The 23568-nt window shown below is 34.9% G+C and overlaps 1 protein-coding gene and 1 long non-coding RNA gene across 6 annotated transcripts in view; both read right to left on the bottom strand.

Moving 5' to 3' along the window:
* HECTD1 (HECT domain E3 ubiquitin protein ligase 1) overlaps positions 1 to 23568 on the bottom strand; it is a 71692-nt gene that overhangs the window by 5488 nt on the left and 42636 nt on the right. Inside the window, exons 22-35 of one of the 5 annotated variants that reach the window (XM_043489797.1) lie at positions 22501 to 22667; positions 22230 to 22406; positions 18433 to 19269; positions 17514 to 17735; positions 13007 to 13140; positions 12044 to 12166; positions 8177 to 8333; positions 5192 to 5414; positions 3975 to 4029; positions 3566 to 3748; positions 2968 to 3175; positions 2798 to 2883; positions 2518 to 2645; positions 748 to 949 (exon numbers count right to left, since the gene is read on the bottom strand). In XM_043489797.1, the coding sequence (XP_043345732.1) occupies positions 748 to 949; positions 2518 to 2645; positions 2798 to 2883; positions 2968 to 3175; positions 3566 to 3748; positions 3975 to 4029; positions 5192 to 5414; positions 8177 to 8333; positions 12044 to 12166; positions 13007 to 13140; positions 17514 to 17735; positions 18433 to 19269; positions 22230 to 22406; positions 22501 to 22667 (2902 nt within the window). The remainder of the gene's footprint in view (positions 1 to 747; positions 950 to 2517; positions 2646 to 2797; positions 2884 to 2967; positions 3176 to 3565; positions 3749 to 3974; positions 4030 to 5191; positions 5415 to 8176; positions 8334 to 12043; positions 12167 to 13006; positions 13141 to 17513; positions 17736 to 18432; positions 19270 to 22229; positions 22407 to 22500; positions 22668 to 23568) is intronic. The other 4 variants (XM_043489798.1, XM_043489799.1, XM_043489800.1 and 1 more) reach the window with 4 other exon arrangements.
* Positions 5582 to 7314, bottom strand: LOC122455051. The gene is made up of 2 exons (XR_006273576.1): positions 5807 to 7314; positions 5582 to 5772 (listed from the first exon to the last, which is right to left on the bottom strand). It is a non-coding gene; the product is annotated as an uncharacterized LOC122455051 (long non-coding RNA).

Here is a 23568-nt window from a genome sequence, read left to right as displayed (position 1 = left end):
GAAGTGTAGACTCCTAACCACTGGACTGCCAGGGAATTCCCAGGCATAGAAATTTTAAAGTGAAAGTCATAAGCCTTATAAATTTTCTAGAGATATATCATATTTACCACAGTCTGTGATCCAAAAAATAAACAAATCAGGTGACTGACATCTGTGACAGGAGAGGTATTTCTTTGTCTCTCATATATAAGGAATATAATCAACAATGCCCACAATAACATCTCTGCAGGAAATATACTGAATTTCCTACTGCCGATTGCTATAAAATTTCTCAATACAGAAATAAAAACCCATGATACAATACCAAGCACAATTTAAGTTAAACAATTATACAAAACACATGTGCTCCAAAAAAGCAGGTATCTTGTGGCACAGCTTAATATAAAGGTAAAATTTGGAGTATCAGAATCCTTTGTGAATACGATTACTTGGTTCAGGCTTTGCTAAGAAATGAGCAGTGTCCTTCAAATGGACCAAGCACTCTCCCACTTCATGAGTGAAGATATTCTTTGCTGCTCATTAAGCCATGAGATCCTGACCCTGAGGAGGTGAGCTGACACCCTCTCATGAAAGATGCCCTGCCAGAGGAGAAGGCGTTTGCCCAGAAGACAGGAATCCCTCTACACTTCTATCTAATGCAGGTTTTTTTTTTTTTCCCTCCTAATGTAGTTTTTATGCAGTGGAAGAATAGAGATTGACTCTCTAGTTGTCATTCCTGCACACTAAAAGAAATTTATATAGTGGTACCTCAAGAACTGATTTCCGATCTGCGTGTATTTGCATGACATTCTCAGCCCACTCCATCAGTGATTCACCACGTGGAACTTTTACTCTTTCATGCTTGAGACGACCAACACGGAACTCTCCAGGATCATCTCGCCTCACACTACTTGTGGTCCTTGTTCTTTCCACAGTGGCCTCACGTCGGTTTTGTAGCCACACAATTGCTCTGAAATAGAAAAACATCTCTGTAGCTGTAGCCTACAGCAACAGTTGATTGTACTACTACACAAGTAACAAAATTCAAAAGATTTAAGAATATTTTAAAAATAGTATTTTATCAGGTGTTCAAATACACTAATCTGGGGAATTCCCTTGTGGTCCAGTGGCTAAGACTCTATGCTCCTGATACAGGGGGGCTGGGTTCGATCCCTGGTTAGGGAACTAGATCCCACATGCCACAACTAAGACTCTATGCAGCCAAATAAATAAAAATAAATGTTTAAAAAAAAAAAAACAACAAATACACTAATCTTTTTTTTTATTTCCTTAAATAGAGAAATACTGAGTCTGTATTTTCCCTTTTTATTTTAGTGATTAACAGATCAAGGTCTGCGGTCCAATCCCACAAAACACATAAAAATACCGACAAACTCATAATACCTAATAATATAAACAAACATTTCCTAAATCAGAGAACATAAAAAATGGTTAAGCTATCTTTATTAAATAACTGAATCCACCACTGAAACAGTATTGTGAGTTTGAAACATTTTCTTTCTAACAATGCAGAGCTAACCCATCTAGGATGAAAGAAGACTCCTGAACTAAGAATAACAGGATAAAAGATATACGATATGTGCCATAACTTTTGGGGTACCCTGAGACCAATCAGCTATACATGTTGAGAATCAATTTCCTCACATAAAAATCAGGGAGTTCCCTGGTGGTCTAATGATTAGCATTCAGTGTTCTTCACTGCCTATAGTGTTATGAGAACAAATGCTTGGTAAAGGATATAAAATGGTACAACAAATGTAACATCAGGGAAACAGGCAGATCCATTTAAATTATAACTTTTTTACATCTACTGTGAAATTACTCTGGGTATTCAATCATTCAACAAATATTTACGGAGCAACTACAATGAGAGCAGTACAATATACATAATTACATACAGTACAACATACAGTACAATGAGAGCAGTGAACAAAACTGCCAGAAATTCTGCCCTCATGAAACTTTCATCTAATGAAGGAGACAGAAAAACAAAAAGTAAAATTTATAGTATGTTATATGGTAGCTGGAGAAAAATAGTGGCCAAAAGATATATTTTAACGTTATGTCAAAGCTATTTTCAAGCATTAAATTTTATATTCTTGGGAATTTCAGCAACTAAAAATTTATGTAAACCACTTAAAATACTGTACAATAAATGCTAGCTGATGGAAAACACAGTACTTAAACCCACACTGTTCTAAGAGTGCTTATATCCAACCGGAAACCAAAAAATGTTTCAATGTTGCCAACTCTTTTTTTTTTTTAATTTGGCCATGCCACAGAGCTTGAAAGATCAGAGTTCCCCCACTTCAGGAACTGAACCTTCACCCTTGGCAGTGAAAGCGTGGAGTCCAAACCATTGGACCATCAGGGAATTCCCAAATATTGACAATTCTTTACGAGAAACCAATATATTCTCTGCATCAGTCTTGATATAAAGTATAAGTACATTTTAAGCTTATATAAAACATTAAAAAAGACATTTATTCCAAAAATATAAAAAAACACACTTCCTACCTTGATGCACCAAAAGCTGTACATGTGAAATAAAGCTGTCTAGTTTCAAATGGTATTAGAAAAGGACACTTGCTGGTTAACTGTTCACACCAGTCTGGCAGAGCTCCACTTGCCAATGCCAATGGTTCCTACAAATTAACAAATAACAAAGTCCTATTATTAAAAAAGACAAAAGGGAGTCAGTTCTTAACAGGCGAAATGGTGGGAGGAAGAAAAGGAAGGAGAGGTAATACTCTGAAAGTCCAACAGATTCAAGAGTTCAACTATCTGGTTTTATTACCTCAATTTGCTGCAAAATTTTTGTTGTGATTTTTTTGCTAGTGAATTCATCTGGTGGAAAAGTAAACTGAGGCTGCTCATCACCTTCTGTAAAAGTAACAGAATTAATAAAAATATAAACTGACTTATTTGTTTAAATGCCACAGAAATGAAACAAGGATTCTTACAGACCTTCCTGGGATATTCTTGAGTAAGGGTCACTTGCAACTATATACAGAATACGCAGGAGCTGAAGGACGTCTTCCACGCCACATGAATTCTGCCCATTGCCTGCCTTGGCCTGAGGTTGTTCTTTTGTCAAATTAAGAATATCACTACTTTGAAGAGTAGAAATGGCCCCCTGGTTTAACCCAGACTTTGTTCCATGCTCACAAAAATCCTACAGAAACAGGAAAACCAGCCATTAATCATTTTTAAGAAAAACAATATATCATCCTGTTAGTATTAATGTGAAAAAGCTCGAATTCTTAAAAAAAAAACTGCTTTCTTTTAAAATAAAAACAGTATCACCCAAGTCAAGGCTTAAAGTGTTCTAAACCAATAAAATTCACAAAATATAACTACTGAAAGCTACAGTTAAAACTATGTATTTAGATCCTATGCCACAAACCAAATTTGAAATTTTAGCATTGGCATATTAACAATGTTAATTCAACCTCATTTTTTAGTATGTCCCAATGAACTGCTCTTCTGCAAGAATACTTAAAAAGCTGCAAACAAAGCACAAAGCCATTCCCAGTCAAAACAGTGTCTTGATGCCAATATATACCTTATATGCAGCTATGAGCTGAGAACAATTTCTGTTTTTCCTAATACTTTTATTAGTGCCAGTTAATTTCCAGTGGCGCAGGAAAGCGGCGTCTGCATTCTTCTGCAGGTAGGTTATCAAGTCATTCTTTGGTAATTCATCAGTGCCAAGGTACTGTTCCACATGCTCTATAGACCAACAACCCTACAATAGGAAAAACCAAATGTTGGCCTTTCCTGATTATAAAGTCTATGCTATTTCACATGCATCTCATAAGGTGGCTTCAAGATCATGCATTTAAGCTAATCTGAAGAATCCCATGTTGATGATTTCTCCCTCAATTGTTCAACTGAAACACAGTGTTAGTTTTTCTTTGCTTTTCTTTTACTAAGTAGCCAAGAATAAAGATCCATTTCCTAAAAGTACTTACCATTTTTCCATTTTCCTTTTCTTTGTCAGAATCCTTCATTTCTCTGTACATAATTCTAAACATGAAGATATTATTCAAGTTAATTCATAAATCAAATGATTTGTGTTATTTCCAATAAGGCTTCAATTCTTTAAAAACATATGATGAGGTCACTATATGCTTAAACACTGAACTCGGAGAATTTATTAAGAAAAAATGTATTCTCTGCCTTTCAACTAAGATCAAGCATATTAAGAAAAAATATTAATCTGTTAAATTGGGAAAAGTAGCAGAAATCATATTCCTGAAAAAGTTGTGGCTTATAAATTTAGCATTATTGAGAAAAAAACATATATCAAGCCTGGAACTTTTAAAGAAATGAATATGCTATATCTTGTATTATAGCTTTCACATATTATAAAAATGAGATGTGTTTGTATCTAGATGGATAAGAGTAAAAAGGACCAAGGGCCCTTATGTTGATGTAAGGTAGTTGAGATCAAATTTTAAACTTTAATTATTCCAATTAAGACTGAAGGAAGAGTATACCATGATGACCTGCTGTTCTGTCTCTATTCTGTTCTGACCTTCTGTTTCTGTCTAGAAAGACCTAGATTACTTTATTGAACATTATATAAGATTATCAATGATGTTAACAGAACTTCAGATATAGAAACTAAGAAAAATAAAGTCATGCAGGATGATTATAATAGTTTAATATTAAACTATATAAATTTATATTACTACAAAATAAATATTATGATAAGTAATACTTACTGAGCACCCTCTGCATCCCAGAGAGTACTGAATCTACTTTATATATATTAATTTATGGATTCTTCACAACTACTCTCATTTTACAGATTAGAAAACAAAGTACTAAAATGTTACATAAATTTTACCCAAAGTCACTGACAATTATTTGTTGAACAGATAAATGAATTAACAAAGAGAGGTATGCTTAACTAAGAGACTCCAAATACAGAAAATATTTACTATTTCATACACAATCCTAGTCAAAGAGTTCAACAATCATTACATAAGGAATTAGTCTAAAGTTCCTTCCAGTTGTAAGCTTTAACCTTTATATATCAGGAGTCAGAAATGTTCTTATCTATTCCTATAAACTGAGAGAACTTAATATTTTCTGTTCTTAAATTACAAAATATAGAAAATACAATACTTGGCTTATGTACTATGAAAACATCTACTTAAAATATTAAGTTAAAATTTCTTACGTGTATGTTGGCTCCCAAATACGCCTAAGTTTATCTGATTTCACATTGCCATTACATGACAACTGAAGCAATTTCTGTACATAGTAAAAGATGGTTGATCTGAAATTAGTGAGTGGTAATTCAACTTCACGAGTTGTTCCAAGACCTGTTACTTTTAAAGTGAGGGCCAATCGAGGTGATGGAGTACATTCAACTTCTTCCAAAAGCTCTGAATGAGGTGTTCCTAAAAATACAGAAGATGTGAAAAACATTAAAACAAGCAGTCCAGAAAGAGGTCACATGAAATCTAAGCCCTTCTTACATAAATAAGTTAAAGAGATCAGCTACTTAAGATTCTCTTGCTTTCAATTTTTTTTTTTAATTTTTTTTTTTTTTAATTTTAAACAATGAGAAGAATATACCTATGTTACTTAAAGGGTACTAGAGTAGAATTTATGCATATGATATGAATCTCTTGTTTTTATTATGATATACATGACAACTATATGAGTATTTCAGAAAATTTTATTTTTATAAATGAGAAAACTCTAAAATTATTAATAATCTTACATCCAAAGAAAATCACATACTCAGTTAAAGACCTGTCAACTTTTTTTTTTTTTTTTTTTTAAAGACCTGTCAACTTTTTATGTATACTGAATGAGTGTGTTATGAAGTACACACAAAGACAATTAGGTTCATAATTATTTAGTGATGTACTCTCTTTTTAAATCTCAGGAATCTTTTCCTCATATCATGATACAGTGTTATAAGGTATTGTTTTATTCACTGCATGACATTCCATTGTACTTTAGCTGAAACAATTCCATTCTCAAAACATAATGGTCATCTCCAAGTTTTTAAAAATACTTCTATCATCATCTCTGTATACAGTGAATACTTCTATGATACCAATTTGTAGCAGTAAAAATATGAAATACATTGCTAAAGAGCTCTATCAAAAATCTGTTCCTATTTGTACTCCCTAGAATAGATTTTCCTATTTGAGACATCTTTATTCATACTCTTTCTCACCATACTATTACATCACATACCACACATTATACTATAAAGTGTACTTACTTTCTCATTTAACATAAGTATCTTTCTATCAAGTAAAAAGTACATTCCACACTAACATTTAAGTCTTCTTGAAGGATAATATATTGATTGCAATAGCTGACATTTATTGAGACACACATCAGGTACCATGCTAGGCACTTTCTATATTTTACCTCATTTAATCCTTTTAACTACATGGTCAAACAAGGACTACTATTTTCCCCATATAACAGATGAGGAAAGTCAGGCTTGTACAGGGTAGGGATTTGCCCAGTATATTAGTTTCCTATTGCTGCTGTAACAAATGACCACAAACTGAGTGGTTTAAAACAACACAAATGTATTATCTTACAATTCTAGAGGTAAGAAATCTAAAATGGGCTGGCAAGGCTTTGTTTCTTCTGGAGGCTCCAGCAAAGAATCCATTTCCTTGCTTTTTCTAGCATCCAGAGGCCTCCCATTTTCCTTGGCTCATGTCCCCTCAACACTATGATTGCTGCTTTCTGACTTTGACCCTCCTGTCTCTCTCTTATGAGGACACTTGTGATTACATTGGGCTCATCCGAAAATCAGGATATTTTCCCCATCTCAAGATTCTTAACCACATCTCCAAAGTCTTTTCTCATGTTAAGGTGACAGTCACAGATTCTAGAGGTTAGGACCTATACAGCTTTCGGGATGGAGGCGGGAGGGCAGTGGAGTGCATGGGGCCCTCAGTGTGCCTACCACATCCAGACAGAGTTGTAAGAGACGGAGCCACCACTCAGGCTGACTGACTCCAGAGGCCATAACTAAAACCACTACATAGCTTGTCAAAGAAAAGCTGAATGGGAGTAATGTTTAACAATTTTAATCTAGTAGAAAACAGAATACAAACTATACCTTTAAATGAGGCCTTACTTTAAAAATTATACAAATGTAAACAGTGTATTTTCAAAACACTGTAATTTAATAGTTGAGACATGGAAGCAACCTAAATGTCTAACAACAGATGAATGGATAAAGAAGAGGTGGTATGTGTGTGTATATATATATATACACACACACAATGAACTAGAATTAAATACATAAAAATTATTAATAAATCAATATTTATTAATCATCAATGTTTAATTTATATTTATAAATATTTATTAATAATATAGATATTTTATTATCAATAAAAAGAATTAAATAACACCATTTACAGCAACATGGATGAACCTAGATATGAACATACTAAATAAAGTATGTTACAGAAAGACAAATAAGTGAAGTAAGTCAGAGAAAGACAAATACCATATGATATCACTTAAATGTGTAACCTAAAAGATGATACAAATGAACTTATTTATGAAACAGAAACAGATTCACAGATACAGAAAACAAACTTATAATTATCAAATGGGAAAGGCAGTGGGGGAGGGATAATTTAGGAGATTGGGATTAGCAGATATAAACTACTATATATAACATAAACAAGATCCTACTGCATAGCACAGGGAACTATACTCAATATCCTGTAAATAGGCATAATGCAGAGAAAATGAAAAAGAATACATATATGTATAAAATAACACAACATTGTAAAACAACTATACTTCAATAAAAAATAAAATATATTCAACGCTATGTGGTGCTCTAAATGGGAAGGAAATCCAAAAAAGAGAGGACATATATATGTGTAGCTGATTCACTTTACTGTACAGCAGAAACTAACACAGCACTGAAAAGCAATTATACTCCAATAAAAATGGAAAAAACACAATAAAATACTAAATTTTGCTCCTTAAAAAAAAAAAGCTGTATTTTTTAAGGATTTGTGGCTGATATATAGTTTTTCCTGAAATCTGTTATTTATAATCTGCGTATACAAGTAGTATCTTACCTTTTAAACTATATAGTACTTGCTACTTAATCTGGAATCTATTAAAATTAAATCACAAAAGATAAAATATCGTATACCTGGGGGTGGAATTTCTAGATCAGTTGTCTGCTGGACGTTAGTTCGGCCAGGTCTAGGATCAAAAGCAGGAACCAAAGCTGAAAACTGCCGCTTGAGTACGTAATCATCATCCCATGTTCTCCGGCGTCCCCCTTTAGTTTCGTACTCTTCCTCTTCCTGTTAAGATAAAATTGCACATACAGATGAATATTTTAAAACTCTTCATTATTGCAACAGTGGTATGCTATCTATAAAATAAGGTATATGTTGACTACTTATCTCTATAGGTATTTTATGTCCTTATTCAGCTATATTTCTTAAGCACAAAATAAGCCAACATAAACATATATAGATACATACACATTTCTTAATGATTTATCAAAAGTAAGTAGGTTTTGGAGAAAATGTTTATAAACAAAGGTTTTATGAATTGGGTTTAACAGCTTCTTCTAAAAAGTTCTCAAAAATATTGGAAAAGACAAATGAAATTGTAAGAAGCCTTATGCTTTTGTAAATCAGACCTTATTAACACTTTTGATAGTACACATAGATATTTTCTTAAAAAGCAAAAAGCAGCTTTACTGGTGGTTGCACATATATACATATGTGATAAAATGATAAAGAACCATACACACACATTGGGTCAACTTCCTGGTTTTAATACTGTAATTATGTAAGATATAACCACTGGAAGAAACTAGACAAAGGGCACACAAGACTTTTAAGTCTCTGCAACTCATTCTGAATGTATAATTATTTTTAAATACGCTTTAAAAAAAAGTATAAGCCAAATTACATACAAAACAGATACAGTGCTTGAAGCTGATTTAAATTACTTTGGGGCAAATAGTTCAAGTTCAACAAAGTGTTGATTTGTCAAATGATGAGTTCTTGGGGATTCACTGCAATATTCTTTCTACCTCTAGCATGTTTAAAAAATTCCATAATAAAAGTTTTTTTAAGGAACATTTTTCTCCTCTTCTTTTCATTAAGTTTATCAACAAAAATTTCAACGAATTATAAATATTATAAATGATGTAATAATTTTTAAACAATAATTATGTAAATACTTATATGTACACATTTAGCCCCCTCAACACTTACTTGAGATGAACCTTTACAACAGATCAAACTGACATTTGATAGGTCTGAAACCAGTTTTATCTGGGATCTAAAACTTCTATGTGTGATCTTTAGTAATCACTTCATCTGAAAACTGGGACTAATAATAACTTAAAAGGGTTGTTGAAAGCACTGAATTAGTTAATATACATAAGCAGTGCCTAGTACATAATTAAAGATAAATAAATGTTAGCTAATAGGCTAATACTTCTATTACTCTACTGTGAAAACTCAAATCTTAGAAAATAGCTATTAACCATGCTGTTAAGAGAAATACTGCATAGGAACCTGGAATGTTAGGTTCATGAATCAAGGCAAATTGGAAGTGATCAAACAGGAGATGGCAAGAGTGAACTTCGACATTTTAGGAATCAGTGAACTAAAATGGACTGGGATGGGTGAATTTAACTCAGATGACCATTATCTCTACTACTGTGGGCAAGAATCCCTTAGAAGAAATGGAGTAGCCCTCATAGTCAACAAGAGAGTCCAAAATGCAGACTTGGATGCAATCTCAAAAATGACAGAATGATCTCTGTTCGTTTCCAAGGCAAACTATTCAATATCACTGTAATCCAAGTCTATGCCCCGACCAGTAATGCTGAAGAAACTGAAGTTGAACAGTTCTATTAAGGCCTACAAGACCTTCTAGAATTAACACCCAAAAAAGATGTCCTTTTCATTATAGGGGACTGGAATGCAAAAGTAGAAAGTCAAGAAACACCTGGAGTAACAGGCAAATTTGGCCTTGGAGTACAGAATAAAGCAGGGCAAAGGCTAAAAGAATGGGAAAGACTAGAGAGCTCTTCAAGAAAATTAGAGATATCAAGGGAACATTTCATGCAAAGATAGGCTCAATAAAGGATATAAGTGGTATGGACCTAACAGAAGCAGAAGATATTAAGAAGAGGTGGCAAGAATTCACAGAAGAACTGTACAAAAAAGATCTTCACGACCCAGAAAATCATGATGGTGTGATCACTCACCTAGAGCCAGACATCCTGGAATGTGAAGTCAAGTGGGCCTTAGAAAGCATCACTATGAACAAAGCTAGTGAAGGTGATGGAATTCCAGTTGAGCTATTTCAAATCCTAAAAGATGATGCTATGAAAGTGCTGCACTCAATGTCAGCAAATTTGGGAAACTCAGCAGTGGCCACAGGACTGAAAAAGGTCAGTTTTCATTCTAATCCCTAAGAAAGGCAATGCCAAAGAATGCTCAAACTACCACATAATTGCACTCATCTCACACGCTAACAAAGTAACGCTCAAAATTCTCCAAGCCAGGTTTCAACGATACATGAACCGTGAACTTCCAGATGTTCAAGCTGGTTTTAGAAAAGGCAGAGGAACCAGAGATCAAATTGCCAACATCCGCTGGATCATGAAAAAAGCAGGAGAATTCCAGAAAAACATCTATTTCTGCTTTATTGACTACACCAAAATCTTTGACTGTGTGGATCACAACCAATTGTGGAAAATTCTTCAAGAGATGGGAATACCAGATGACCTGACCTGCCTCTTGAGAAACCTGTATGCAGGTCAGGAAGCAACAGTTAGAACTGGACATGGAACAACAGACTGGTTCCAAATAGGAAAAGGAGTACGTCAAGGCTGTATATTGTCACCCTGCTTATTTAACTTATATGCAGAATACATCATGAGAAACGCTGGGCTGGATGAAGCATAAGCTGGAATCAAAATTGCTGGGAGAAATATCAATAACCTCAGATACGCAGATGACACCACACTTATGGTAAAAAGTGAAAAACTAAAGAGCCTTTTGATGAAAGTGAAAGAGGAGAGTGAAAAAGTTGGCTTAAGACTCAACATTCAGAAAACTAAGATCATGGCATCTGGTCCCATCACTTCATGGCAAATAGATGGGAGAAACAGGGGAAACAGTGGCAGACTTTCTTTGGGGGGGGGGGGGCTCCAAAATCACTGCAGATGATGACTGCAGCCATGAAATTAAAAGATGCTTGCTCCTTGGAAGAAAAGTTATGACCAACTAGACAGCACATTAAAAGGCAGAGACATTACTTTGCCAACAAAGGTCTGTCTAGTCAAGGCTATGGTTTTTCCAGTAGTCAGGATGTGAGAATTTGACTATAAAGAAAGCTGAGTGCTGAAGAATTGATGCTTTGAACTGTGGTGTTGGAGAAGACTCTTGAGAGTCCCTTGGACTGCAAGGAGATCCAACCCGTCCATCTTAAAGGAGTTCAGTCCTGGGTGCTCATTGGAAGGACTGATATTGAAGCTGAAACTCCAATCCTTTGGCCACCTGATGCGAAGAGCTGACTCATTTGAAAAGACCCTGATTCTGGGAAAGATTGAAGGCAAGAGAAGAAGGAGACGACAGAGGATGAGATGGCTGGATGGCATCACCAACTCAATGGACATGAGTCTGAGTAAACTCCGGGAGTTGGTGATGCACGGGGAGGCCTGGCATGCACCAGTCCAAGAGGTTGCAAAGAGTTAGACATGACTAAGCGACTGAACTGAACTGATTTTAATATATGTTTACTACCACAAAAATGCCAAGGGGTGTGTTTCAAGTAAGAAAACCCTGTCTGCATTACGGGAGAGCAATCATGGACTTTACTTGGTATATGGAACCCAAGTAGTTGGGCAAGTTTCCTTTTGTTAACTCTGGTTGCTTCCTGCCCTCACCCTGCCCGCTCTGTAGATTTTCCTAGACATTTCAGCCAGTGCTTTACTGTGAAAGGGAAAAACTCCACTGGAAGGCAGACATGAAGATATTACCTGCTCCCCAATAGGTCGGCTCCCTGCTCCAGCTGGGACCTGTGGTAGCTGTGAGGTGACAGCATGGTGTGTTACATCAGAGCGGGAGCCAGCTCGGCGCTGTAGGGACGGGCGTCTCAGGATCTGATACAGAAAATGGAAAGAGACATGTCTAATTACGTGACTCATATATATCCCTCTTCAGCCTTGACTTGAACTATAAATCTATGTTATCAAAACTGTCATTAGAAAGCTTCATTAGCCATTTATAGAAAAGCTTTTAATTCATCATACATCATATACTAACATTCAGAAGAAACATGCCCATGCTCTATATATTTTCCAAGAAAGGTAAACAAAAGCATTTCTTGGGAGTTCTCCACCCCACTAAAACCCAACTTCGGAAAAAATGCTTTAATCTTCTAACATTTTATAAAAGGAAATTAAAATTATACATGAAGTTAAAATAAAAGGCATTTTCAGGCAAAAGTTCAATTTTAAGACAATCATAGTTAACAAACACTAGGGGCTCTGGATCATACTGCCTAAGCTTGGGTCCTACTTTCCTACTCAACTCTGATTAATTACAGCAAATTATGTGTTCTATGTCTCTATCTCATAGGTCTGTGTAAAGACTCATGACATAATACAGATACTGTCTGCAAAACAGCAGATACCAGAAAATTCTAAGCATAGCTTTTTTTTTTGGTCCATGCCACATGGCATGTAGGATCTTAGTTCTCCAACCAGGGATCAAATCTGGGCCCCCTATCTTAACTGTTGAATTGCTAGGGGAAGTCCTGAAAACTGTATTATTTAGGATTACTGCAGTTCTTCACATTTTTAAACCTGTAAAAACATCAGCATATCTTTCACACTGGTGCTCTATTTTCTTGCTTCAAAGTTTAACTAGAACATTGCTTTTCTTCATTTCAATTATCAACATCATATCTTAGTTAAGAAAATGGGGGACTCTCTCTCTACCATAACCTCCTCGTATTCTTGGTCCTCCTGATTGTCATCTTCATTTTCATCATCTTCCTCGTCTGGCTCTGGCAAGTCTTCATCATCATCTAGCTCAGCTAACAGAGTACTGGCACGGCAGCTATCAAGGAAATCTAGAAAACAAAACCAACAATCTTCCTCTTAACACAATTAACAAAGCATGCCAGAGTAACTTTGTGAATCCGTTTTATAATACACAGGTAAAATTCAAAAGGTTCAGGTATAAAGGCCACATTTAGTGATGTCACTCTTCTCCTACCACCACACACAAAGGATGAGTAACAACAGTAAATAGTCCCAAGCATGGCAGAAAATGACATGGGATAAAGGATGGTAATAAACTAAATCCGTATCCACAAAATCATTTTTTAAAAAGGTCAACAATATGCGGTATGTTAAAAAATAAAAGGAGCCCTATTACATTCTCTGTATAAGTTAGTGGAAACACAATGGGGGAAAGAGAACACTTTGGAGTCATTTGCTGTGTCAACCCGTATCTGTTTGAGTACCTACTATGTGCCAAGAATTGCATTAGGCACTAGGTATACATAGTTGTAAACAAGATAGGGATGGTTTGAGTCCCCATGGAGCTTACAGGGGAAAGAGTCATTTAAAAAGTAGACAAATGAATACATAAATATAAGCTGTGAAAGGGGAAAGAACAGAATTTTAGTTGATCAGAGATAATTAATTTATCTATGTGACTGGAGAGACTGCTTAATGATAATGACTACTTAAAGATAATGCCTATTTACTAGGGAATGATGTTAGGTACAGCTTTCTATATCGTCTAAATTATCTAGCACATAAAAATAAACTTTAATCCCTTTTGCCTCCCTCCTTGTTAGGCTCTCTCCCCTCCATCCTTCAGTGAAGATTTACACTGCCCCACATAATGAAGATGGTGAGAAGCTATTCTCCACAGGAACTGAAAATAAAAAGAGGAATAATGGGACTAAAACAAAAGAATTTTTTATTGGATCTGGAATTTAAAAAAAAAAAAAAACTTCTATGGATAAGAAGGCAGTACATACATTACAAAAGAATATCCAAAAAACAATTCATAATTATTTAGTAGGAACTTGCATTTACAGGTTGCTGAACCAAATACAATTTTTTATGTCTAACAATTACACAAGACTAAAAATTCAATGCCTTTTACTATGACTTGCCATTGCTTATAAGATACATGCTGATTTCAGAATATTCACAGCTAAATTGGCAACATTTTTTCCTTAATGACATAAAATAATCTTATTATTAATAGCATCTTAAATTTGATGAAATATATTACCCATAACCTGTTGGCTTAGCAGTAAAAGAATCCGCCTGCAATGCAGGAGACACGGGTTCAACTCTTGGGTCGGAAAGATCCCCTGGGGAAGGAAATGGCAACCCACTCTAGTATTCTAGACTAGGAATTGCCATGGACAGAGGAGCTTGGCAGGCTACAGTCCATGGAGGTGGCGAAAGAGTCAGACACAACTTAGTGACTAAACAACAACAAACATGGAAAGTGTCATCCTGCATTTTAGGTGATGGTTCTCATGAATATGATGTGGCAGTACATAAAATAAATCAATTCCACTTTTAGGTTTATTTCTTAAAGGAAAAAATATGTAGGGATATAAAGTCCATTTTTCATGTGTCACAATTCACTGAAGTCAGTGGTTTTACTCCTCTTCCCTTTTTTATCCTAGTATAAGGATATTATATAAGGCTTCCCTGGTGGCTCAGATGGTAAAGAATCTGCCTGCAATGTAGGAGACATGAGTTTGATCCCTGGGTTGGGATGATCCCCTGAAGAAGGGAATGGCTACCAACTCCAGTATTCTTGCCTAGAGAATTCCATGGACAGAGGAGCCTGGTGGGCTACAGTCCATAGCGTCACAAAGAGGCAAACACAACTAAGCGACTAACATTTTCACTTCACAAGGATAATATATATATTAAAAAAAGCTCCGTATTTCATACATTTGATTATATTACACAATCAAATCATGTCCCTCAAAACATAACACAGTGAAAGTTTGCATATTTAGAAATAATTTTATAATGCAGATGTCACTCTGATCCTTCATACAACAGCACTGTCAAAGAATCCTCCAGTTTTAGAAATGCAGAAAAAGAAATTTTAATCACCAAAGAATAATTTTTAAAAGGCAGTCAGTAGCCCTGACTCCTCAATATTCTTTCCCATTAGTATACCTACAACTTTCTTAACCTTCACATGATTTATTAACAGACCTAAAGCTTAAAGTTAACATAGTAATAGGGAGAAGCAGAAGGTCTCCATGAGAAAAACCAAAGAAGAAATGCTTCTGGTGAATTTATGACACTTTGGTGTAATTATCATCGTCATTTTGCTACATACATATGTAACAGATAAAATGGAAACAGAAATATAATTCTTTTCCTAAAATCATAGATCATCAGATCCAATTCTTAGCTTGGAATACGACAGGCCACATTCTCAAAAAAAAAGAAAACATATTAAAATGATGCATACATAAGATAGTACTTAAATAAAATATATCCTCTATAACTTTTTATATTTGAAATTAACAAAAGTAATTTTGAAAAAAGAACAGGTGATCAAGGATTGTGATAAAGGGTAATCTAAAACAATAATGATGGGAGTACAACCTTTTTGGAAGGAAATTCAACAATTACTCTTTTAGGAATTTACCCTAAGGAAATACACAAAAATACAAAGGATGCTCACTCATAACAATGCTGATGGTAATGAAAAAGTGTCACTTAAATATCCAATCAATATTAAATAATGATCATACAGCCAGAGGAATATCTGGCAGCCATTCTATGTTGTAGAAACTCACTGAAGTATATTTAAATATTTTTACAGTGAAAAGAGCTGTCCAGAAAGGATAGAATTTCTTTTTTCTTAAAGAACAGATACATCAAATGATATGTATCAAATGACAACAATGGTAGGGACTAGATGATTTTTATTTGCCTCAACATTTCCCTTCTATAAAAAATTTTACCGTTCTAATATGATGATTAGAAACATTTTAATTGAATCACTGACTACATACCATAGGACCTTCAATAATGTAACTATAAAACCTTCTAAGCAAGAACTAATTCGTCTGAATATTTAAAATATTTCCTAAATAAAGAATAATTTCCAGAAGACTTTGATAACTGTTGTGATAAGGTAGTTTATAATAAGGAAAATTCAGTCTTCATCTCTGTTCTATATACTGAGTTTCTTAAACTCTTGGAATTTCCTGAGATAAGGGCAATAGAGGTGTCATTTGTTATCTATAACTGGAGTTGTTTTAATGAGGAGACTTTTAGAAAGCCCTGAGGTAACCTAAGGATGGGGCTGCTTGTTAGTGGAACCAACCATAATCAGAGGAGTGGAACTTTCATCTCGCCCCTTAGACCTCCGGGGAGAGGAGCTGGAGACTGAGTCACCAATGGCCGGTAATTGAATAACTGGTGCCTAAATCATGACGTCTCCAAAAACTAAAAGCCCTGAAAAGTTGGGGGTTCAGAAAACTTCCAGGCTGGTAGACATGAACACAATGACAGGCCAGGAAGGCTCCTAAACTCCATGGGGATGGAAGGTCCTGTGCTTGGGACCTCCTGGACTTTGCCATGTGCATCTCTTCCATCTGCCTGTTCCTGAGTTATATATTCTTCTCCTCTTCTTTTTTTGGCCAGATCAAGCATCTTATGGGATCTTGTTCCCAATCCAGGGATGGAACCCCAGCCCCCCAGCAGTGGAAGCAGAGTCCTAACCACTGGACTACCAGAGTATCCCCTAAATATCCTTTTTATGAAAAACCAGTAACCCAGCACATAAAATGTTTTTCTGAGACCTGTGAGCCACTCCAGCAAATTAATCTAACCCCAAGAGGGGGTTGTGGAAACTTCCAGTTTACAGCCAGTCAGTGAGAAGCACAGATAACGATCTGGATTTGTGATGAGTGACTAAAGGGGCAAAGGTGAGGGGTGGGCAGTGTTGGAGAACTGAGACTAACCTGTGAGATCTCATACTATCTCCAGGTAGGCAGGCAGTGTCAGAATTGGGGGAAAACTTTACACACGACAGAGCTGCAAAGTGAAGCAGCAGGGTACTGAAAGTACACGAGACACACGGGAGTACTTTTCCTCTTACATTACAATGTACAAAGAATTATCAATTTACAAAGCTTATTAATCTATCACACTTCTTTTCTAATAAAGATGTCAAATTATTACAGTTCTTCTAATAAAACTTCACTAGTGACAAAAGGCCAAGAGAAGGATGACACACAGAAGTTCCTAGATGTCTATGTACAACCAGATAACTTAACAGTTCTTCATATCACTTTGAGTTTTCTCATCACATATAAAGCTGCCATATTTATGAGAGAATAATCCTTTTCTAATAAAAAATGTAAAACACTCCAGAAGAAAAATGTGATAAAAACATCACCATATAAATATCTAAGTATTTTATACTGTAACTTACCATATAAGGAGTATTCTGCTTCCTGACCTGTGTCACTCTCACTGGAGGTTGATGTGAGGCTGGTGGTTAAAGTATTACTTAAAGACTGACCAACTGATAAAACTGTCGTTGCTGTAGCTACATTGCTGCTGCTAGTAACACTGGATGTTGACATAGTCACTGTCGATGTAGTACCGGGTGTGGTCAAATTAGGGAAACTCTGAGCACCCATAAGAGGAGAAGCTAAGGATAAAAAGGAAGCACATTAGTACAAAAAAGGGAGGACTGTGTAAACCTTAGAAAAACTATGTTGTATATTTAGAAAAAAGAATGCAGTCATGAAACACTGATTATTAAAAGGCTGAAAAGCAACAACTTTGGGAACCCAACTGAAATCCAACTAGAAATTCTTGTTTTTATAGCATTATTATTTTTTAGAATGTTAAGCCTAGCTTTTAAAATAAGTGAAACAGGCACTGAAATTACTCCCAATGGTATTTTCCAAGGGAATTACTTTGACCCATTGGTAGCTTTAACTAGAATTAAAAATTTTCATAAGCTAATATCAATTCAGGACCTAAGTAAAAGGTATGTCAGTATTATGTTCTGATTTCGACTGACTCTGATGGTAGTTAATAGCCATCTATTTCCTCCTGTAATTATACTTGACAATCAGAGGAGTGAAAAACAGAAATGTGTTCTTTTCTTCTTCAGAATTAGAATAAGAGGTTCTTTATCAGGTCCTGATCAGAATTCTTAAAATGTCACAATTCTATAGAACTTAACCTTATATTCCTGAAGTGCTAAAGGTGACACAGTTGTACATAACAGGGTTTAATGATCTGGTTAAAGACTAGAGCCGGAATCCACTAAACAAATCCTGCTTTGCACCCCTCAGAGTGGAAAAAGCATTGGGTTCTATAATGAAAAGCTCACTTACTTGCTGTGCTCATCACATTCCTCCCCAAAGTATTAGTGTTGTTATCACTGCTGCTTCGGCTTAGATTCATGTTGTTGGTGGCATTAGTCCGTGCTATGTTTGCCACTCTCCTTACAAAACTCTCCAAGCTAGATGTTTCTCTTGAGGACAGGTTAGGTACACTTGCACTAGAGCTCATGGGGGCCCCGGCAGCCAACAGGGAACTCACGGACAGTCTGTTACTTGCTGAAGAGCTAAGGGGCCGTTGTGAAGCGGCTTCTTTATTAGTTAACTCAGAGACTGAACTAACGTCAGGAGAACTAACACTAACAATCCCCATGGATATTGCACCAGACTCCCCAGGAGCGCGAGCAGAACTATCAGGGCCTATCTTTCTTTCAGCATTTTCACTTCCCGTCTCCGCTGTTAAGGTGCTGGTACTTGCACTGGAAGATGACCCTACTTCTGTTTGAGGGACGTTTTCAGCAGATGAAAGAACAACAATTGGTTCATGGACATCAGCTCCTGAAACTATACTGTGTTCCATTACAATTTCTGATCTCCGTTCCGTTTTGGTCGAACCCAAGCTGATGTCGCTGCTACTGGCCACGCTACACACAGAACTGCTGCTTCCTTTTCTACTTGAGGAGCCTGCAGCAGCAGATGTCTTGTCTGGACAGTTGTTTTTCACCAAGCTGCTCCATGATTGCGTTGTGCCTGAAACAGTGGATGAAACAGGTTTGGGTGATGCCACTGTATCAGGGTCGTACCCTGGTGCAAGCTTGAGGTCAAATTTTCCTTCTGCGCCCATACGGTAAGAGTTTGAGCCACCAGCATCCCAGGTGACATCAATCCAGCCTGGAAAGGGACAGGAGTTTGTGAGACCCAGCAGAAAGCAGATAGGAGCGTGTCAGACAGTAGCTCCACAATATGGGATCAGCTTTTCATCAGTGCTGTACTTCTCTGAATTTCTAGTCATCTAAGGTCTGCCAACTAAAATTGAATCCTTCTGTTTCTCTTATTGCTGAACTGTTTGTTAATATTTAAAAACCATATAAGGGTCACGTTTATAACTACTGGAGTACCTTTCAAGGGGAAGAACTGTTAAAAACTGTAAAAAGATGGATAAAAATGGTAAACTATTGCAACTTCAGCAAGTATACATGAAATCTAAGTAAAAGCTTTTTTAGTTGCTAAATATGATCATGTGGTCAAATGTTTATAGAAAAAAGTGCTGGCTTAACCATTAATTTCTAAGTTTGGGCTAAATCCTATAATTGACGGACAAAATATTCATTTATCACTGTAGAAATTCTAAGCCACTAGCTCAAATAACACTAAGTTAGCATTTCGGTTGTGTTCTCAAAGTTCAGTGGTTACTTGGTTCTCTTATGATTAAAATTAATAAATTTGAATAAGCACAAAATTTTAAAACCAAAATTTTAAAAGTATGCTAAGCTCTTCTATGAGATAGAACCTATATGATAAAGCTAACAACATGAAAAGAACTAGTGAGCATAATATTAAATCTACATTTACTTATACTTGGAAAACAATACTTCTTTTTTAAAAATGGTAATTAACTTCCAAAAGCAAAATAAATTGCCTATTAGAAATAAAATTAATATAAATTTTACCATCTTATTTTAGTGTTTTACGCTAATTACTTCAGGGGGAAAAAAAGCACATAAATACAGTCTTTAAAAACGTTAAAAGTACTTCATCCATACACACACACACTCTCACGCATACATGCGCACACACACATGCCAAGTTCATACATGTTTACAAGGAAACTCAGAGGGGTTTAAGTAATATTAAATTACCTGTGGGAATTATCTGCACACAAGTTGTTTGAGAGGAAACTGACTGCCCCAAATCTACATAATCTAGTTTAGATGAGATTTCAATTGCCTCAATTTATTCTGTATGCTGAATTAACCTCTGAAGAATCAACTTTTAACTATCTCTTCTGTAACATGGAAAAGTGTGAGAAAAGGAAAAGTTCAAAAACATACCCCAATCCCGAATAAAATTACATTGTATCGTATTAACTGGTCCCAAAATATACTGATAACTTATTTCGTAGCACATATCAAAATCTGTAACTGTATGTTTTATCTGTTTTACCAGAAAGCATGGGATCATACTTTTTTGTTGACCAATGTGTACCTGAAGTCTAATAGAGTACCTTTACGTAATAGGCACTCATATTTGTGTGATAAATTAAAAAATGGATATTCCTACCAACACAAAGTTTCTTTAGAAAGGGAAGAGATTTGACACAGTATAGAAAAATAACTAATAAATGTAAACCATTCAGTTACGCTTCAGAATGTGTTTAAACTGATCACTGACAAGAACTCAGAAAGGGTACATATCCAAAAGTGGACATTTATAAAACTCTGAAGTCCTCTTTAGATAAAAAGAGTTAGTAACAACTAGCCATTATCAAAAATGGTTGGCTTAAGTATTTGAAAGCTAAGAACTCTGTACAATGTAATGCTTTTAAGGTATGACTTTTCTACATTTGTCAGATCAGCAAAAATAAGCCTTTCTTATATGCTAAATTCTGAAATTAAGATTCCAATTTTCCTAAGCAGTTGCTTCACTTGACTCCAAACCAAGAAAAACACACAGTACTTGCATATCCCTAACTAGCTTACACTTAAAAGTTAAACAATGTAGGGGAAATAAGACTAGTAACTAAGTATCATTAAGATGTGCAAAAACAAGAACACTGGAAATTTCTGAACTGAACTATTAATATTCAAGTATTATTGTGTTTTATGAATTTCAGCAGCTGCATACATGCTCCCTCACTATAAACCTGCTATGATGATAATCTGAAATTAGGGTACAACTAAACAGAAATGCATTTTTTATGGTAATTTCAGGGACAGAATCTTAAACGTAGTAAGAGCAAAAAGAGTTTAAGTAAACAGATGATTTTATCACATAGTTAAGATATCAAATGCTAGTCATTCTCTTAAGCATTGTCACTCTTATTATCTCTTTCAATATTTGGTATAAATTGACAATAAGAACATTTTACTTTTTTAAATTGTAGGCAAAATTCCTAAGAACCACCATTGGTTAGGCAAATTATCCACTAATAAATGAGTCTTTTAAGTTATAAGAAAAAAATCTAGCCACTACAGTTGCTTCTGGGAATAGATAGCATAAAGTGGGTATGAACTTCCTTAAAATCTACAGAATTTTTAAAATGAACTGGATTTTAAAAAATAATGCTTATGGAACACGCAAGTTTACTATCCCAAAGAAAAACTGGTAGACTGAGAAACATTTTGAAATATAATTAACTAATAAATGAAAACGCCACAATTTTTGTTCTGTCCTTTACTGAAAAATGTTTAACTTAAAAACACTAATGCTTTTTCTTCTATATGACTTATAATTGAACAAAAAAATTTTGCCTGATTCTTGTGAGGCTAACAAGATAAAGAAAAGCATAAGAAATTAAGATCAATGGAACTTATGAATAATAAACTTAAAAAAAAGACACAAAAGGAGCAGAAAAATATGTCTTTTAGGGTATTCACCTTATACTAACTTATTATTAAAAATTACTTCAAATTATTAGCAGTAAGTTTTGAGTCAAAAACCTAACAATTAAAAAATTTTCCAGTATTTAAGTAAATGATTTTTCCATTTTAACATAAAACCAATAGATGGGTTCTTCTTCTTATTCCTGGAACATTTATTCAATTTATATACTACCACAAAATAGCAAAAGAAAAATATTTTGTTACGTAAATACTCGATTTCCACACGACAAACGCGAAGCACCTGCTCACCATTGTGCAGTTCTCCCGTGACCGTGCCTTCTCCCTGCGGGCTGCCATCCTGGTCACGCCACTTCCAGTCAAGGCCTCTGATCACACGAGCCCCTGGGACCATGTACTTCAGCACCTGGGAGCGAACCAGACGTCTCTGTCGTCTAAGATTAGCTTCTGCTTCCTTAGCTGCTTTTCCTATTACGTAGAAATTAGAGAGATGCAGTCAAAGTCACTTTCCATAAGTGTAATTGTTTTAGTAAGTCAGAAAAACCTACTGTTCTCTCTTTACCTAGCTGATCTTCACATACTCCATTTACAGTGCCATAAAGTTCAAATCCAGATAGTGAGAGATAGTGGGTCTGTCCACTCGCATTCTTTCCCATCTGTTTAATTCTGACATGTCGCCACCCTTGTTTCTCATCCTTTGGTGGATCAAGAGGCCAGGTGGCTGTTGACCTGTGAATGTTAGGGAACATATTACGTAATATTTTAAATATATGAAAAATACGCTTAAGGTAGCAAAGATCTTTTTTACGTAATAGAAAATTATGTGAAAAATAAAGTAACTTTCATGTTCAGTCAACAGTTTGTTACACAAAAATCAAGAAATCAAAGAAGAAAAAGAAAAATGAAATGTTAAATGTATTATGATTAATTTGACTCATAACTCTAAAAGATTTATAATTAATAAAATCCAAAGAAATAAGAAATTTTTATAAAAAAAAAGAAATAAGAAATTTTATGAGTAACAAATATCTTTATGATAAAAAAGATTTAATTTTTTGAAAAATTTTAAATGAAATATTAAAACAGCAACTTTAAAGCCTGAAAATATTACCTATTAATCATGTTAAGAAGCTCCCTCCATACATCAAATACAAAAAATAATTTAATCTACACTCTACCTACTCTTCAAAATGTGCCACAATATACAATTAAACTGTATTAGAACTAAATTTTTTAGAAACATAATGCTGACTTTCTGCCTTTAAAAAGCACATAAGTGATCAATAAATAAAATTTAGGAAAACAGATACATAAAATAAGAAAAATCAATAGTCACTGTTAATTTGTCATTCACATACATTGTGTGAATAAATGGATAGTTTAGTTTAAAAGTTAATTCTTTTCTTTTTGCTTTTATCAGTGTGCTAATATACATACATATATAGCTATGTATCAACTTCTTTTTAAGTAAGTTCAGCTTCTACTAAAGTTTAAAGCATTTGATGGTTTTCATAAAGTCATTTTTCAAAGTTTTAACACCTAAATTACAGTATCAAGTGATATTTTTAGCAAGAAAATCTTGTTTCAGTATCTTATAAAATAGAGAGCTCTAAGAGGATATAGTTATAAA

This window comes from Cervus canadensis, chromosome 17 (genome assembly GCF_019320065.1).
Source record: "Cervus canadensis isolate Bull #8, Minnesota chromosome 17, ASM1932006v1, whole genome shotgun sequence".
Classification (NCBI taxonomy): Eukaryota; Metazoa; Chordata; class Mammalia; order Artiodactyla; family Cervidae; genus Cervus; species Cervus canadensis.
Note: the sequence above shows the minus strand (reverse complement) of the source record. Positions and strands in the feature narration are given on the sequence as shown.